Genomic DNA, 18,998 nt, shown 5'->3' with positions numbered 1-18,998 from the left:
CATTGTTTCAAATATTTCTGTGCCCACATTATCATTTAAACTGCATACAGTATGTACAGTATGTATTGTGCTAGAATTGAAGGCTGGACAGGCATAACAATAGTATCTAACGGGAGCAGGGCTGAGCATCCTATTAGTTTTAAGAACAGAGTGTCCAACTTGTTGAACAGGGCATGTTAGCACCTGTAGAAACACATCACGCCTACTTTCATCTTTTGGGATGACTGCCAGGGATGAAGTGATGGAGCATCACCGGACAGATGGAGGGATGGGGGATGGGGGGTGGCGGTGAGGGGGGGATAAAGGAAAACAAACAAAAAAGGCACGCTGCCGGCTGTTTAGAGCAACACCTTTGCTCTTGGAGTGAGGGAGTAGAGAAAAGAATGGGGACACTCACCTCCTTGCTTACTCCTGTCAAGATAGATGGAGACCCTTCTGGCCAGACCTGCGAGCAGGGGGAGGGAGTAAATGGAAGGGGGGAGGGGCAGGGAGGAAGGAGAGCGGGAGCGCAACAAAGCAAGCAACACATTAGCAAGGACCCCCCTCCAGTGCATGCGGACCAACACTATCGCACACACACTTAAAAGTATGACTTTGTGAGTATATTCCACATGCAGTCAAACAGCAGAGGGATGAACAAGGCTATGGAGGGCGGAACCTGCCAAACAAATAGATAAATGAATAAACAAATAAATGAGTCGATAACTAAATACTAAAAACATACATTTTGAAATAAATATAAAATAAATACAAAAATAAAGAAATAAATATAAAATAAATGCAAAAATAAAGAAATGTTAAAACATAATAAAAAATAAATAGAAGGGAAAATTAAACAGAAGAGTAAATAAATAAGGGAATTAATAGATAAATAAGATAAGTAGATAAAGATAAATAAATAAAGAAGCAAATTAAAACAGAAATATCAATTTCTGTCACATTTATCAATGAATTAATGGCTACATTTATTTTGTATATTATTTTTGCTACATTTAATGACACATTTATTTATCAAGTCATTTATTTATTCATTTATTTTTGATTTTGGCAGGTTCCGTCCTCCATACAAGGCTGCCGTTTCCCTGAGCGGCGTCTCCCGAATGACTTGCAGCGATGTGCAGGGATCAAAGGCTGGGAGAGAGGCAGGAGCTGAGCTGCTGCCTCTGCATTACAAACAGGGGCTGTGGAGGCTGCACAGGGACCCCAACCTCCAAGCCTGCAGGACACAGAATCTCAAATCTCTTCACCACAGGGCATAAAGCAGGCAGGGTGGAGTCGCTGCTCCACTAGAGCAGACTCTACTTGTGTGTATGTGCAAAGGACATACTGAAATAATTCAACTGGGTTGAAGGTGTTTGTGATCAAATAAATCCATTATCATCGTCATTCGGGAAAACTGCTCGCTGCCTTGTTCAGCCTCTCTCGAGACGAGGGGGAAAACACAAAACAATGTCAAAGAACCAGCAAAGTAACAACAAGCCAGACAAACACAGAGTCTACAGAGATGGTTCACTGATGAAGAACAGTACAAAAGCCTGTAGTTGGACGATGGGGACGGGATGAGTGAGGACAGGTTGTGTGTGAGAGTGTGTGTTAGAGTGTATGTGTGTCTAACAGCGTCAACCTGAGAAATGTTCACAGTCTTGTAGAAACAACCTATTGAGGTAGGGCCGGTTATTGGGCAGCGCAAACAGGGCTTGTGTAATATTTCATCGGGTTTTACATTATTAATGCCACTGAGGCAACGCTAAAAATAAAAAAAAAACAACCATATAATTATTGTACTCTATCTACAAGACGTTCCATATGGAGGACGGAACTTGCCACAATTCAAAATAAAAAAGAAACGAATAAATAAATGAATAAATAAATAAATGCAAAAATAACTTTTAAAACGAATACAAATAAATAATACATAAATAAATAAAAAGGAAAATTAAAGAAGATTAAATAAATAAGGGAATTGATAAAAAGATAAATAAATAAAACCAGAAATATCAATTTATGTCACATTTTATCTAGAAGACGTTCCTTATGGAGGACGGAACCTGCCAAAATCCAAAAAATCTAAAATAAATAAATAAAAAATAAAATAAAAATGTATAAATTAATAAAAACTAAATGCAAAAACAAATAAATAAATTTAAAAATTAATAAAAAAAATAGGGAATTAATGCAAAGAAAAATACGTAAAAAAAGAAATATCAATTTATGTAACATTTTATCAATTAATTAATGGCTACATTTATTTGAATATTATTTTGCTACATATAATGACATATGTATTTATTTATTGAGTCATTTATGTATTTATTTATTCATTTATTCTTTATTTTGGCAGGTTCCGTCCTCCATAGTTCCAAGCAATGGTTATAACTTTAATGATTATTGGGGAGGTAGTGTGTGAATGCAATTGGGGAAACTTTTTGTGTGTGAGAGAGAGAGATTGCAGATGTTTTTGTAGTTTCTTGCCAAACATTTGAACACCACAAGTTGAAGCTGGACTCTTCAGTAAAACTTTTCCAGGAAAGATCTCAGTGGAGTGGCTCTTTATATTAAAAGTGATGCCTCCACTGTGGTCTGAATGCAGAGCCGACACGGCGACTGTCACTAACGACACATCCAGGATAACAAGCACACCATTAAATGTTAAAGTCGGAGTGAAAACAAGGCTGTGTGGCTCGCTGTGGGAGAGTCCTCCGCGGGGGAAGAGCCTCTCAGGGCGATTTGTGTCGTGAGAGTCAGACAGACAGTGATGCTAGTTAAGTGTGTCGCCTCTCTGTAGGTCCCCACGGAGCTCTGGTGACTCTGTAATGATGGAGACACATATGTGCAAGCCGTGTGTGGTCCACGCCTCTGCATAGATATCCAGTCAGCCAGTGAGCTCGTCCTGACGGCTCTGCTCTCGTTGCTGCTAATTAGCTAAATATGTGTCTTTTTCTATACGAGACATGCTCTAAAAGAGCAATCTGTTTACCTCGCACAATACTGTCATCACATGCTAAAACACGGGGTCACAGGTCATTTAAAAACTTTTTTTCAAAATATGAATTTACCGAAGAGGGTATCAAGGATTCAGAGGAACATACAATCATTCCTACAGCTGTCACAGTTTCCTTAAAAACCTCTGTGACAAAGAATCGACGGCTGAGAAACGCTCGAGGCAGAAAAATGTGGAGCAGTGGAGAGAGAGAGAGAGAGAGAGTAACCTGGCGCGTCACACAAGTGGCTGGATGTCTCTGACAAGTGTGTCCTGTGGGTGTCAGGCCTGGTTCAAATATTTGCGAATAACTGCCTCATGAATTATGGAAGTGTGTCAACACAGAAGGTAAACATGGCAGCGAGTCCACCAACGTCTTCAGTCTGAGTAAAACCATCTATTAAATTCATGCAACACAGAGAACCCTCTGAGCAAAGAATGATGAATAATCTATGATTTAGGATTAATTTTGTGTTCTTAAACAAACTTTGAATGTAAATTTTCCCTCAAACTTAGACAGATATGACAGACATATGATGGATATGTGACAGGGTGAGACAGGTGAGGCTGACAACAGCTTTAAGTTTGAGTTACATTAGACTGATGGGACCGACTCCTGACTCACAATCTGAAACCTGCAGCCAGTGTAACACAAACTATTTACAACAGTGTGGGAGCAGAGTTGAACTCTGGATCCATACATCATTGCACCTGGTCAAATCAGTAAAGACCATCTGTGACACACTCTCCTGGATTTGACTGTATGACAACCCACTGTGCTGTTTCAGAATGAAAATGTGTTACTTTTTTAAAAGTACGCATGTATGGTAATCACGACATATGCTGTGCTACTGCAGTGGGCGTTATACTTTGGCTGGGTTTGATGGATAACTTCATGGTTACTGTGCTATGTGTTGAAGTTTGTGCCATTCAAACTCTCATTAGTGTCATCTTTTACTCAAGAGAGTGCATTCTGTGTTTAAAAACACCTAATCTCTATAAACAGATATCTTCTGAATTTGAATGCAGAATCTGTCGGCAACATGACAAGATTTGGGTATCTGAAGTGCTCTGGTTTCCATTTGTAATCCGTTTTGTAGTCCGAGTAGTATTGACCAATCACGTTTGAGCGGGCTTTGGTTGAATGCAGGTAAACTGTCCGTGCATTGGCCGAGATGCAATCTTGGAACCCATCTGCTTTTTATTTATCTGTGATAAATAAATATTTGTCAAAAAATATTTGGCAGGTGATTGGATGAACCATCCGTCAATCAAACTAACTAACTGAAAACATCGCCTTCAGTGCCGTTTTTTGCTCTTCTTTCAATGAAGAAATACTCTTTGTGTCCTCTCACGCTATAGTCTCACCAGGTCTCACACACCTAAGCCACGCTCGTAGCTGCCAGTAGCTCCTTACTGATTGGTCCGGCTGCCGTGCAAGGTTACCGAAAGGCTACTGCAGTAAAAGCTGTAGGACTGAAAGCTGGTACTACCTGGCTGCTCTGTGGGTGGGGAGGTGTGGAAATGTGACTGGGAGGGGTGGACAGTGGGGCAGTCGGCAAGTTACTACAGGAAGTACTGTGGGAGTATGGGTGGGTGGATGGATGGGGGGAGGTGGAGAGTAAAATAGAGCGTTGATCTTTACTGTGAGCGCTGCTGGTGGGCTGACCTCTGGTAGTGGGCAGCATGTCGGAGAGGCCCTGCCACGCCGTCACCATCTCCGGGTTCTTCTGGTCAGCAAAGTTCTTCCAGATACGTAACGCTCCATCGTCTGGAGAGAGGGGAGGGATGGGGGGGTAGAAAACAGAAAGAGAGAGGGGAGTAAAGTGTGACAGCTAGGAGAGGAAATATGGATAAAGCGATGCAGTGAGGAGCAAAGGCTGAGGCCAGAAGGATGTGCAGCACAACACTCGTTTCTACTCTTAGTGGATTTAGAAGTGCATGTTGAACTCGTGCAGGAGATTTGATGAAAACCTTGAAGGCTCTTTCAAAGCATGCAACACACGACATGACCTGAACACATACACACACACACCTCTCAAAAGAATCAATAGAGAATGTAGAGCAGCATCTTTAAAGGCTCTTTGCCTGAAAGTGTCTCGTCAGTGCATCCCGTCTCCTAACAATGAAGTTCCCATATAACTAAACTGCTTTCTCAATTACAGAGAGTTAGGGAGGATTTTGTCGCGAATTTCGTTTGTCTTTTACGTATTACAAATACCCCTTTAAGTCTGCAGGTGGCAGCGAGTGACGTAGTACAATGAGTGACGCGCAGAGCAGGTGACGTAGTGTATCGAGCCACCGTTAATGAAAAAACGTTGAATAAAAATGATATTGAATAACAGAGTGCTACAGGAATGAGTCCTAAAACCTAGAACTGAGTTAGCATTTTAGCACTTCCGGTTCCCTCGTCAGGAAGTCAATTGGTTTTTAGTTAGATGCCTGAAATAAGGTCTGTGGTTAACACAAGCTGAAGAGATTTAAAGTTTTGTTCTACAACATAAAATACATCAATAAATACCCCACTCTTGAATTTTGAAGTCTTTACGTGTCTTAAAAAAGGCGGTTGCTAACAAGTGGCTAAATGAGACTACTAAACGTCATCACGCCGACTCGTTCAGCCTCGTTGTGTATACTCGCGCTCATGCGACCGTGGTGTCGTTGAGTTATAGCCTAACGTTAGCTTTTTACTTCTGCTGATTGCATTCACACTTCAAAAATTATAAAAGTGGTGTTCATTTGTGGAGATTATCTTGCTGAACAAAACGTGTAAGTATCATAAATGTTTGTTTGCCACAGAACTTATCTTCTGCAATAATCCAAAACCAAATGGAAAAATCCCGTTGGCTTTTTGTCGACGGAGCCAGGGCGATGCTGATTTCCTGGTTGACCTATAAAAATAGGTCATCCCTGGAGCACTCTATAACGGGTAAAACAAGTGAGAAAGTCCACTACTGGCGGGCGAGAGGGGAGGTGGATTGGTCCAACAGACACTGGACTTTCCCCCAAAAGACCGGTGTAATTTAAGCCAAACAATTATGTTTTTTATTCAGCCTAACCCAATAGTTTTGTTGCCTAAACCTAACTAAGTAGTTTTGTTGCATTTTTGTTTTGTTTTGTTAATCACGCGTTTAAAGCTTCAGTAGGCATCACATTTTTGGCACCATTGGGCAAAACTTCAATAATAACCTTTCAGCATATTGTAATTCAAGTGTTCTGAGAGATAACTAGACTTCTGCTCCTCCTCATGGCTCTGTTTTCAGACTTTAGAACATCTAGCCCGTGACGGGAGACTGTGACCAATCACAGGTCATTTCAGAGAGAGAGAGCGTTCCTATTGGCTGTGCATTGTATTTCCTCAAGAGATCTCAACATGGCTACCGGGTCACAAACTTTCTCATTTTACATTACTTGCATTGCAGAAACAGAATATTGATTCATATTTGATCGGAGTTCATGAGTGACTGCCTCGCGACTCTCATAGACGGCAGCTGGACGGCAGACTCCAGGTCAGCTCTGATTGGTTGTTTTCCTCCGGTCATTGAAATGTTGCAGATGCCGTTAGGAGCACCGGAGGACACCGGAGGACACCGAGGCACATGATTTTTTTTCAGATCACCTGTCTCATGCACTACTATCAGGATACAGTGACCGTTTTATAAAAATAACTTTATTTAATCACATTTGCTCCATTTCTACCCCCTGCTGCTTTAAGCCAAACCAGGATGTTTTTTTACTAAACCTAACGAAGTAGCTTTGTCGCATTTTCGTTTTGTTTTGTTTCCATTTACAACGTTAATCACGTGTTTAAACCTGCGACCATAATCCAAAAGAAGATACGTTTCACAGTGTAGTTGTATGGGAACGTCATTTTGTGGGTTTGGTCAGTGTGAAACAAAGTGAGGAAGGAGTCTCTAACCCTAAAAAGCTCTCTGAAACACAGCTACAGTAAGACACAGAGCCAAACATAAAACACGTCCATGCACTCTTATGAGAGAGCTATTACAACTCATAAAAGCCTCCACTTGATTTACATTCCGCGATTTACTTTTTTAACGCTGTATATTTTTTATAACTAATGTCCTCCCTGATATCCTTCGCAGCGTGACTGATGGAGAGAAGCTGAATAAGTGCACATTACATTTTGATGAGATCTAAATGTATTAATCCCCAATCAAGCTTGCAGGAAGGTGTGCGATGAAATACAGCATTCACTCTCAGTTTTATGTTGCACTGTTAAGACAAAACAAAATAAATGTGTGTGTTTTAATGTCGGGTTGTTTTCTACAGTTCCTCTGGGTGATGAAGATAAAAGCCATGGGGGGGTAATTGCTTTGTTCTGTTGATGAATGATGATGAATACACGAGTGCTGCTCTGTGCGTGTGTGTTTGTGGGGCTAAGAGTCAAGTGTTTAAGGCTCGTTGCTGCTACAAATGAGTCTCTTTGCGATTTCCACTGTGCTGGTGGGTGTGAACGTTTGAGCTGCTCGCTCGAGGAATATGTATCTAATTTGGACTCTGTGCAGCGCTGCGAGTCTTCTGTGTGAGGGTGTCGTACATGTGTGTGTTTCAAACCTGTTGCGGTGAGCAGTAATGAGCAGTCGTGTCCGTTCAGGTACTCCATGGCTGTGATACGAGTGTAACGAGGGTTTCCGTTGTAGAAGTAGTCCAGCCTCTCGCCCTTCTCCCAGTCCCAGAAACTACGGCAAACACACATGCACTCTAATTAATGATTTGATCTGTTTTACATTCAAACTTGCAGTAGGCAGAATGTTTTTAGCATCATTGGACAACAATTCCATAATAACCTTTCAGCATATTGTAATTCAAGTGTGAATCAATATTCTGTTACTGTAACGCCTATTTCTCTCCTCAGATGTTCTCAGAATCATCTTGTAGTGTACTGTTTAGCTGTAAAATGAGAAAGTGTCCTCCAGCTGGTGGGCGGTGCATGGTATTTCCTCAACTGATCACAACATGGCTGCCGGGTCACAAACTTTCTCATTTTACAGCTAAACAGTACACTACAAGATGATTCTGAAAACATTTTATGCGAGAAATAGGCATTACAGTAACAGAATATTGATTGATATTTGATCTGCTCAGAGATGACAAAGCTCCAGCTCGGCTCTGATTGGTTGTTTTCCTCCGGTCTGTGAAATCTTGCAGATGCTGTTAGGAGCACCGGAGGACACAGAGGAACATGATTCTTCTCAGATTACCTGTCTCATGCACTACTGTCAGGATACATTACCCGTTTGGTAAAAATAACTTTTTTGAATCATATTTGCTCCATTTCTACCGACTGCTGCTTTAAAGAGGACCTATTATGCTTATTTGCAGGTGGATACTTGTATTTGGGGTTTCTAATAGAACATATTTGCTTGCCTTAATGTTCAAAAGCGCTTTATTTTTCTCATACTGGCTGTGTATTGCAGCACCTTCTTTTCACCCCAGTCTGAAACGGTCTGTTTGCGCTCCTGCCCCGCCCCCCTCCCGAAAAGCCCAGTCTGCTCTGATTGGTCAGCTGGCCCACTGTTGTGACTGGTCAACCAAACCAAACTCTTCGGACTCCGCTCCAGCTCTGCTCTAACTAGCTTTGTTTGAGGGTGTGCCAATATGCAAATGTGTTACTCGGTGACATCACCACGTTACGGAAGAAAAGGCGGGACTTCAAAGCGAGGCGTTTCAGGCAGTTCAGGAGCAGTGTTTCCGTGGGGGAGAGGAACTCCCTTTGGTGTGTAGGCTTTGTAACTTTGCAGAGCTTTTACAAATGCACAAAAAACTATATAGCACAATAAAGGAAAGGGGAAAAAGCACAAAATTATAATAGGTCCCCTTTAAAACCATCAAGTATGAAACTGAATAATCTGCATAACGGCCTTGGAGCTGATTTGGCTTTTCATTCTGTGTTTTCTGTCTCTCACCATATGCTGTCTTTGTCGGCCACAGCGATGCAGGTGTTGAAGGGGTGGAACTTCACAACAGATGGTACTCCAGGGTTGCGGTTGATGAATATTTGATCATCCAGACGGGAAACACCTGTAATGGGGTATGGGGGGTGGGGGGTGGGGGCAAGCCAGAATGGGAACAAGTGTAAAAATATTTTCTTGAAACTGGAAATTCACAGTTTTCTTTCCCGCTGAGAATTAAAGAAATCAATCCTTCTTGAGTTCGGTATGTACCAGGCCTGTACTTGTGGGTACTACTTCCAGGAAATAGCCACAACCTCGCACTCTGAATCCAACACTGAAAAAAAATCTCTCACATCTCCTGCTTACTCTGCCCTTGTATATTACCAAGCTATCTACACTTAGCCCAAGTGTTCCTACTGAAGATGTAAATCTATAAATATATAGTTTCCTTTTTAACAGTAAAATAACTAATAACTAAGTTTAATTAACTCAGTTTACCATTTATAAATGATTGTTATTATAAAGTGTTACCACCTATTGAGTGTCTACAACATAGGGAGTAGTGAGTGAGTGAACAAGGGAGTGAATTAGGACACAGCAACAGTCTGTACGTGTATGTGTGCTAACTTCAGACTGATATTTTAAGAATCACATTCTTTAAATTTAAGGATGCTCTGAGTGTTTGTCGTTCTATATATTCTCAAATTAAGATGAAACTTTGATAATGCTGGTGGGGAAATGGAGTACTGGCAGCTGCAAATAGGACAGGACAGAACAGAGGAGAAACAGAAGAGAAGTAAATAGCAACCAGGCCTTTATAACCAGAACATACTGGAATGAATGGGGGTGTACAGGAAAAAAAAGACTTAACAGTAGGGTGCAAAATAGCAGGACTTGAGGCGAAGCAAGAAAAACAAACAAAAAATCTATGGTAGGTGGAGAAAAAAGTCTGGTAGTGTACCCCTTTGGCAGATTTTAATGGAGTATAACACGGTGCCAACGCACAGATACAACTGATAAGTGTACTGCCTCGCTGTATGTTGTCATGGCAACAACACATGCCATTCCACAGGCCTGTCCTTCGCTACCTGAGCGAACTCTTGAGAGCGCCGTAATGAGATGGAAAAAGAAGGAGGAAAAATCCATCACGGATTCATCAAAGCTGAGGCCTTTGGTTAAAAGATGAGCAAGATGGTCACCATCGATTGGCTCCTGTTTGTGCCGTGTGACGGCACATTCGATATGGAACTACTGTAAGATCTGAAAGTCCCCCGAGGACTGTATGGTGATGGGTGTACATTTTGCATCAGCAATGACCAAATCAGGTTTACAAGCCAACGTATTTCTCCAGAACATTTTTCTTCCCTTATTTCTAGCTTTCCTGCCTCCATCTCACCTCATCCGTCCCCAGTCTTCCTCGCCCTCCTTCCCTCCCTCCTCCTCCTCCTCTCCTCTCATCTTGTTTCTCTGTAGAGTGAACAGACTGAATGAGGGCAACCCTACTACTTCTCTCTCTTTCAAAAAAAACAACCTGTGAGTATAGAGGGGAATTCAGTGATTTAGCTAGCAGTGAGAGAGAGAGAGAGAGAGGGGAGAGACACGTGCGTGAGCGAGCCTCTGCTCTGACGCCAATGTCCTCGTGACTCTGTGTGTGCGTTAGTATGTGAGGAAGGGGGCTGCCGATGACGTTGGGGGTATTTGCTATTCTGTTTGAGGAAGCTCTGACTTCACTTGGGGAGTCTGTGTGTATGCTGGGCTCTATAATGTGTGAGTTTGAGTGTGTGTGTGTGTGTGTGTGTGTGTGTGAAGGGAGTCCTGTGACTCATTTAAAGGGGCTGTTTCTGACTATGGATTGATTTCACTCAATCCTCTCTCATCACTGCGAATCATCTGCTCTGCTCACTCGCTCACATGTCTGAAACAAAGCTGCGCCTTCTACACCCGCCGTGTGTCAGTCTGTCCTTTTTTGGTTAGTTAAGCTGGATTTCATCCAGATTCTCCCCTCATCAAGGCTCCAAAAACGTTCAATTGAACGTGATTCTGGCAAAATCTGCTCTGTGATCTTAGCACTGTAGTTGACACTGCTGGCCACAGAGCTACTAATCAGAAAGGACTGTTCGAAAATGGTAAGAATCCTATCCTGTAAGAACAGGGGTTCTCAAACAGTTTTGGGCCAGGGAACCCTTACAGCATCCCAATACTCCCGTCACAAAGTAAAACTTATCTACAAAGGAAACACCAGAGACAATATCGACTTAATGTTACCTGTGTTCTCCTCCAACTAGCCAACTAAGAGACTAACTATCTAACTCGGTTATATTCTGAGCGGTGTGGACGGGCCGGGGGGGGGGGGTGTCCGTCGGCTTGGGAGTATAACCGAGTGAGTTAGTTGGTTCATTTGTTAGTTGGAGGAGAACACAGGTTACATTAGGCAGATGATGTCTCTAGTGTTTGCTTTGGAGATAGGTTTTGCTTTGTGACGGAAGTTTTAGGATGCTAATGTTGAGCCGGTAGCTATCTAACTAGCTAGCAGAAGCTACCGCAAGTTACGCAAACAAACACTATAACGTGGGCTTCAGAATAAAGTAGTGCTTTGGGCGTTTGTTTTCTTCGCGAGCCTGTCTTTGAACGATGTGAATGAGACAGCAGAGGAGTAGAGACAGGTGATCAGAGAGAGGAGAGGACGGGAGATGGGGAGACAGTCAGCTGCAGCTGGACTCAGTGCCTGTCAGTGGGCTCTTTCAGTGCCACTAGCCAGCGCTGCACTAACTTACTGATCTCCATTTCAGCGTCAGTTTATGAAACAGACTGTTGTGTCCTTGGTTTTAACATTGTAAAACTCATCTTTACATCCAGGACCAATACAATAGTGTCCCCTCTTTTGTTTTCTTCTGTCCCGTGTCTCCTCAGTCTCTACCGTTGTATCTGTGTAACTCAGCCAAGCCAACCAACCTCATGACGTCACGGGCTAGTGTACTGTAACATGGCCGCGCTGTTGTCACAAAAAGATGAAACAAATCCTTTTTTTTCTTTTAAATGCTGACACTTGTCACATTTGTTATAAAATAAACCAGCTTAACCTGGTTGAATCTTCATTTCCACTTGAAGTTCCCCTCAGTAAGCAGTGATGCAGCCTATATTGTCTAGGGCTTTTATTGTGAAAGGTAAGAATAAACGGCCGTTGTGGATGTGGGGCAATGAGCGTACTTTCCCAAATTAATAAATACAAAGTACTTTGTGGCTGTTTGTGGCTGTTTGTGTTGTGATGCGCTGCTCTGCTCATATTAAATACATTATTTTCATGCCACAACTCATGGATTTGCTCTTTCCTCTCGTCCGTCTGCCATTTTTTCTTTCAGTGCAATGCATGATGGTATATAGTGCTTGGTTAGTGACCGACATACGAATAAATTTTTTTTCTCCTGAACTATTTTTCCACCTTCTTTTGAAAATACAACCAATATTTTACTTGTTCCATATTTTTGTGTATTTTATTATTTGTATTATTTTATTTTCTCATGCTTGGCTGACTTTGTAATCTCTGCGATTTTGATGCTCTGTGCACATAAACCGTAAGCCTTGCCTTTCATGACCGGTGTCATGAAAGGCATGTCGTGCAATGCGATTAATTTAATCAAATGTCATTAAAACCTGGGTTGACATTTTGATAATTGATTTAATCTAATTTCAAGTAATATCTTTGCAAATGAGCTCTGCATTTAAAGTGCAGTCCAGGGTTCCTTTAGCTGTAAATAAGTAAGAAGACTCTTCCTGCCAGACACAGCTGTTAAATAGAAGAGTTCCAGCTTGGGTTTTATTTGTGTTTTTTGGTCTAAAATAACTAAATACTAATAAAACAATAATACTAAATACAATTTCAGTCTACTATTCCAATAAAATGCTGTGAGACTGAATAATAAAAGGTATTGATGATGAATATCTGCCTAAATATTGTCTATCGGTAGCGTTATTATAATAAGCCTATGGTATTCCAAAAATAAAATTAGTTAAGCCCCAATGTGCCTTTGTGTGTGTGTGTGTGTGTGTGTGTGTGTGTGTGTGTGTGTGTGTGTGTGTGTGTGACTAACCCCTTTGTGTGATGCCTCGGCTCTGCCTTCTCACACGAGTGTTTCTCAAGAACCTCCACTGCCGCTCCATCCTCACTTGACTCTCCAGGTCATGCTCCTCTGGGATCTGAAAGAGTGCGATAAAAAAAGGACACCTGATGACTCCCATTGGAACATTTCTAGAAAAGAACATGTGGTTTAAATGCATCGCACCCTCCGTGAAATACAGAAATACAGTGGAAGCATAAAATAAATACTTCAGACATCAATTGTTTCTAGAGGCGTCAAGTATCTCTGTCTCGGCTCCAAACCTGGTCAAAATTTAGAAGTCAAACAGACTGAGACCCACATAGAACCGTTTTTGTTTTTTGTAGGGTTGTTGTTAACAGTAGATGTCACATAGAAGTGGTGTTCATCATCTGAAAGCTGGGAACATGAAGATTAATTTGAGATGCAGCTCAGCACAGTGTGTCAAGGTGTTCTAGTCATTAATCAGAAATAAACATGAATTAATTAATCAAGCAATTGGATGGCGAGGACTTCTGTTGTGTAAACTGCTCAGAAACCCCCTTATTGTCAATCTAGCTAGGAAAGCCATCCATCCTCTGAATGCTCTAGGTCTCTAGTTTGATCCATCCATCCTCTGAATGCTCTAGGTCTCTAGTTTGATCCATCCATCCTCTGAATGCTCTAGGTCTCTAGTCTGATCCATCCATCCTCTGAATGCTCTAGGTCTCTAGTCTGATCCATCCATCCTCTGAATGCTCTAGGTCTCTAGTCTGATCCATCCTGTGGCTGAAACCCTCATCCACGCTTTCATCACCTCCCGTTTGGACTACTGCAATGGAGTTCTGTCCGGGGTTCCCAGCAAAGCCCTGGACAGGCTCCAGTATGTGCAAAACTCGGCTGCCAGGGTTCTCACCCGCACCAAGCCCTGGCAGCACATCACCCCCACCCTCATCCACCTCCACTGGCTCCCGGTCAAGTCCCGCATCACCTACAAAATCCTCCTCCTCACCTACAAATCCCTCAACGCCCTGGCTCCTCAGTATTTATCTGACCTCCTCCACCCTTACACACAGCCCCGGAACCTTAGATCCTCAGGCACGGGTCAGCTCTCCATCCCTCACACAAGAATGAGAACTTTTGGGGACAGAGCCTTCAGTGTGACAGCCCCCACACTTTGGAACTCTCTCCCCATAGAGCTCCGCAACGCACCATCTCTGGACACCTTCAAAAGACTCCTCAAAACCCACCTATTCACCAAGGCCTATGGCCTCTAGCTACTGTTACATTTGTTGTGTTTATTTATGTCTTTGTTAAGCGTCCTTGGGTTTCATGAAAGGCGCTATATAAATCCAAGCTATTATTATTATTATTATTATCCATCCTCTCAATGCTCTAGGTCTCTAGTCTGATCCATCCATCCTCTGAATGCTCTAGGTCTCTAGTCTGATCCATCCATCCTCTGAATGCTCTAGGTCTCTAGTTTGATCCATCCATCCTCTGAATGCTCTAGGTCTCTAGTTTGATCCATCCATCCTCTGAATGCTCTAGGTCTCTAGTTTGATCCATCCATCCTCTGAATGCTCTAGGTCTCTAGTTTGATCCATCCTTCCTCTAAATGCTCTAGGTCTCTAGTTTGATCCATCCATCCTCTGAATGCTCTAGGTCTCTAGTCTGATCCATCCATCCTGTGAATGCTCTAGGTCTCTAGTTTGATCCATCCATCCTGTGAATGCTCTAGGTCTCTAGTTTGATCCATCCATCCTCTGAATGCTCTAGGTCTCTAGTTTGATCCATCCATCCTCTGAATGCTCTAGGTCTCTAGTCTGATCCATCCATCCTCTGAATGCTCTAGGTCTCTAGTTTGATCCATCCATCCTCTGAATGCTCTAGGTCTCTAGTTTGATCCATCCATCCTCTGAATGCTCTAGGTCTCTAGTCTGATCCATCCATCCTCTGAATGCTCTAGGTCTCTAGTCTGATCCATCCATCCTCTGAATGCTCTAGGTCTCTAGTCTGATCCATCCATCCTCTGAATGCTCTAGGTCTCTAGTCTGATCCATCCATCCTCTGAATGCTCTAGGTCTCTAGTTTGATCCATCCATCCTCTGAATGCTCTAGGTCTCTAGTTTGATCCATCCATCCTCTGAATGCTCTAGGTCTCTAGTTTGTGGCTGTAAAGTTTCATGAGGCTGTGATTATCCTAGAGGTCACCACAGGTCATTTAATACAGGGAGGTCAAGTTTCAAAAAATGTTCTCACTACAATGAAATGTCTCCTATGGGGACTAACATCATCACACATGAATACAGTTGGACTCATTGGATCCACAAGAGTCTCAGCTTTACAGTGATACCCAATTTATGGAATTCCAAGACTGTTTAGGGACCCCAATATGCAGAAATATTCAAACATAATTTTTAGAATAGGCAAAAAATAACACATTTATACTGCATTCAAGAAACTGCATGTGATTATCATAAAGTGGGCATGTCTGTAAAGGGGAGACTCGTGGGTACCCATAGAACCCATTTACATTAACATATCTGGAGGTCAGAGGTCAAGGGACCCCTTTGAAAATAGCCATGCCAGTTTTTTTTGCCAAAATTTAACCTAACTTTGGAGTGCTATTTAGCGTTCTTCCCGACATGCTATCATGACATAGTTGTTACCACAGAGGTCATCAGGAGCAAAATGTACCAATAAATAAGACCAATAAAACATAACACAATACATACAAATGTTTAATGCGTTTAATCTTTCAAAAACAACATTCACTGTGGTCAAAAACTGTTTTCTCCCCAGCACGCACTTGTATTAACGGAGCGGTCGAGCAGCAATCCAACAGCACCAAGAACAACAAGAACAGGCAGATACGGAGACACTGTGAGTGTCAGATATCCGTTCGGTTCTGTTCTCTTATTGTAGAGTTACATTTAGTGGCTTTTGAGCGTTTTTCTTATGAAACTAGGTGGAGATGTTAGGGGAGATTATTTTCATGAGCACACTCTGCATGTAATCCATCCATCTGCAACCGCTTATCCCGTTAGGGGTCGCGGGGGGGCTGGAGCCGATCCCAGCCGACATTGGGCGAAGGCAGGGTACACCCTGGACAGGTCGCCAGTCCATCGCAGGGCTGACATATAGACAGACAACCATTCACGCTCACACTCACACCTACGGGCAATTTAGAGTCCACAATTAACCTAACCTGCATGTCTTTGGACTGTGGGAGGAAACCGGAGTACCCGGAGAAAACCCACGCTAACACGGGGAGAACATGCAAACTCCACACAGAAGGGTCCCAAGCCGGATTCGAACCTGCAACCCTCTAGCTGTGAGGCGCCAGTGCTAACCACTGCACCACCGTGCATACTCTGCATGTAATCTGATATTAAATTATATTGTGTGTTTAATATATCTAGGCCTCTATCTTTATATGTTTCATAGGCTATGAATGCTGTCAGAGAATATGCAATATGTTGCGATAAGAATAAGGCTTTGAATGAGGAAAAAATGGATTTGGTACACGCACAATTTATATGTTATTTTTATAATGATTAATCGATTGTTTGATCGTTAGTGTTACCAATGGTTGATTAAGGAAAGTGCGAGATACGAGATGTTAATTAGTGAGTATAGAGGTGTTGGTAGCCGTTTTTCCCACTTTGGACAAAGCATGTTAGCACTTTTCTCTACTTCTAGTCTTTATGCTAAGCTAGGCTAACTACATGCAGACTCCAGCTGAACACTAAACACACAGACACAAGATTGATACTGATTTTCTCATTTCATTCTCTGAAGGAAAGCATGTAAGCGTATTCCTAGAAATGTTGACCTATTCCAGGGCTCAGTAACCTTTACTATCAAAAGAGACATTTTTGGCAAAAAAACAAAAAAAAATCTGTCTGGATCCACAAAACATTTGAGCATTGTGATGAAGGTACCACAGTTTATAGTCTAAGTATAAAGTATATAAGTCTAATGCATTGAGGGCCAAAGTGCAAATGTACTACAGAGTATTAGGGCCACATTGAGGGAAAAACATCTGAGATTTCCAGAATAAAGTCATAATATTAAGAGAAAAAAGTAGTAACATTACAAGAATAAAGTCCTAACTTTAGGAGAAAAAAAGTCGTAATATTACGAGAATAAAGTCATAATATTAAGAGAAAAAAAGTCGTAATATTACGAGAATAAAGTCATAACTTTACGAGAAAAAAGTTGTAATATTAGGAGAATAAATTCATAACTTAATGAGAAAAAAGAAAATAACACGTAAAATGACTACAACATAATATTATGACTTTATTCTCACAATATTACAACTTTTTTTCTCGTTAAGTTATGACTTTATTCTCGTAATATTACGACTTTTCTTCCCGTAAACCTATGACTTTATTCTCATAATATTATGACTTTATTCTCGAAATCTCAGATTTATTTTTTTCCTCAATGTGGCCCTAATACTCCGTCGTACCGTCGTACCATAGACCTACAACAATGATAAATAAAATTGAAAATGTAAACAAAAATCAGTTATTCATTTCCATTTTTTTTAAATCCACAGGGAGCCACTGGAGAGGAGCTGAAGAGCCGCATGTGACTCCGGAGCCGCAGGTTGCTGACCCCTGACCTATTCCTTTAAGACTTAGACTTGGAGGTTGGCAGGTCACAGCGTGTTCTCAGACTGCACCATCGGGTCCATTGATAACACAAACGTTAGCTACTTGTCCAAACACATTAAAGGCCTGATTACTTTGCTAGCTACGATGTTAAGTGAAGCTCATGCGGCTACTCAGATAATGAGTCAAGTCATTGAGTTCACATCTGTTGAGCAGAGGGACAATATGAAAAGTATGAACTTTATTAAGTCTTATGTAACAAAATGGCCTCCACAGATTTAGTCCCAGCTTTATTTTAATGACTCCCTTTTTAACATGACATTCAATATGCAGAATGTAATATAAAGCTGATATATGTCATTTCTCAGTTCAAAGTATTAAAATCTTAAATTCAAAAGTTGCTATTATTATGCATATTTGATAGATGAATAAATAAACAACAGAGAAAAAGTAATAGTGTGTATGTGTGTGTTTTTAAATGCTGGTTGCCAGTGTGTGCTTATTAAGCACATTTCTACAGCCAGGCCTCCCATGCTCACTGAATGCTAAACAGCTTGACACGCACGCACGCACGCACGCACGCACGCACGCACGCACGCACGCACGCACGCACGCACGCACGCACGCACGCACGCAGCTACAGTATCATGTGACTTCACTACTACTGTGTGTAATCAATATTCCTGGAATGTCCTCACTCTGCGCACGTTGCTTTAAGGGAAACACACGTTTGAACCCCTCTGAGTAAAGATGGTGAATACGTATATTTGTGTATGAGATGTTGTATGTACAGAGTGTGTTTCTGTGACTGTGCTGTCAAGTCAGGTTTATCTGTGTATCATATACAGTATCTCTATTTAGGTTGACGTATTCCCACTGCAGAGAGAGAGATGAAGTGTGTGTGTGTGTGTGTGTGTGTGTGTGTGTGTGTGTGTGTGTGTCAAGGTAACAGCCAGCTGATACTGTGGTTTCCAGAGTGGTGGTCCTGCCCTGTGTCAGCTGCTAATGGAACGTATAATGAGACCCTGAGGTAAAACAAAAAAAAATGTGTGTGAAAAAGAGAGAGAATCTTGCATATATTCTCTACAGATCTCAAGACACTGTGGATATACAGTAAAATCCCTGGTACGGTATATAGCCAAAATATGGAAGCCCTGAGAGGCAAGTGAGAAAAAAGAAAAAGTGGTGATCCATTTTCTAAGTCTGATCTAAATTGTTTTCTCTCCTGTGCTTATGACTTAAGAACAGGTGAAAAAAAGGTTTTGCCAGCATAATTCTTCACTTGCAAAATTATGTTTTAAACTGACAAACGTTATATGTGTGATTGCTGTCGCAATTCAAACGGGATCAAAACAATATTTGTCTCTCGTCCTTGACTACTGTTCATATTGTTTCCAAAATAAGG

At 41.7% G+C, this 18,998-nt stretch overlaps 1 protein-coding gene across 8 annotated transcripts in view; it reads right to left on the bottom strand.

The window, feature by feature from the left end:
- rptor (regulatory associated protein of MTOR, complex 1) overlaps nt 1–18,998 on the bottom strand; it is a 270,013-nt gene that overhangs the window by 22,511 nt on the left and 228,504 nt on the right. For 3 of the 8 annotated variants that reach the window (XM_074631008.1, XM_074631010.1, XM_074631016.1), the window contains 5 exons: nt 12,984–13,089; nt 8,908–9,022; nt 7,556–7,680; nt 4,626–4,751; nt 398–445 (listed from right to left, as the gene is read on the bottom strand). In XM_074631008.1, coding sequence (XP_074487109.1) covers nt 398–445; nt 4,626–4,751; nt 7,556–7,680; nt 8,908–9,022; nt 12,984–13,089 — 520 coding nt within the window. The remainder of the gene's footprint in view (nt 1–397; nt 446–4,625; nt 4,752–7,555; nt 7,681–8,907; nt 9,023–12,983; nt 13,090–18,998) is intronic. The other 5 variants (XM_074631009.1, XM_074631012.1, XM_074631013.1 and 2 more) reach the window with 3 other exon arrangements.

Source organism: Sebastes fasciatus, chromosome 3, assembly GCF_043250625.1.
Source record: "Sebastes fasciatus isolate fSebFas1 chromosome 3, fSebFas1.pri, whole genome shotgun sequence".
Lineage (NCBI taxonomy): Eukaryota > Metazoa > Chordata > Actinopteri > Perciformes > Sebastidae > Sebastes > Sebastes fasciatus.
This window is presented reverse-complemented; position numbering and strand designations above follow the sequence as displayed.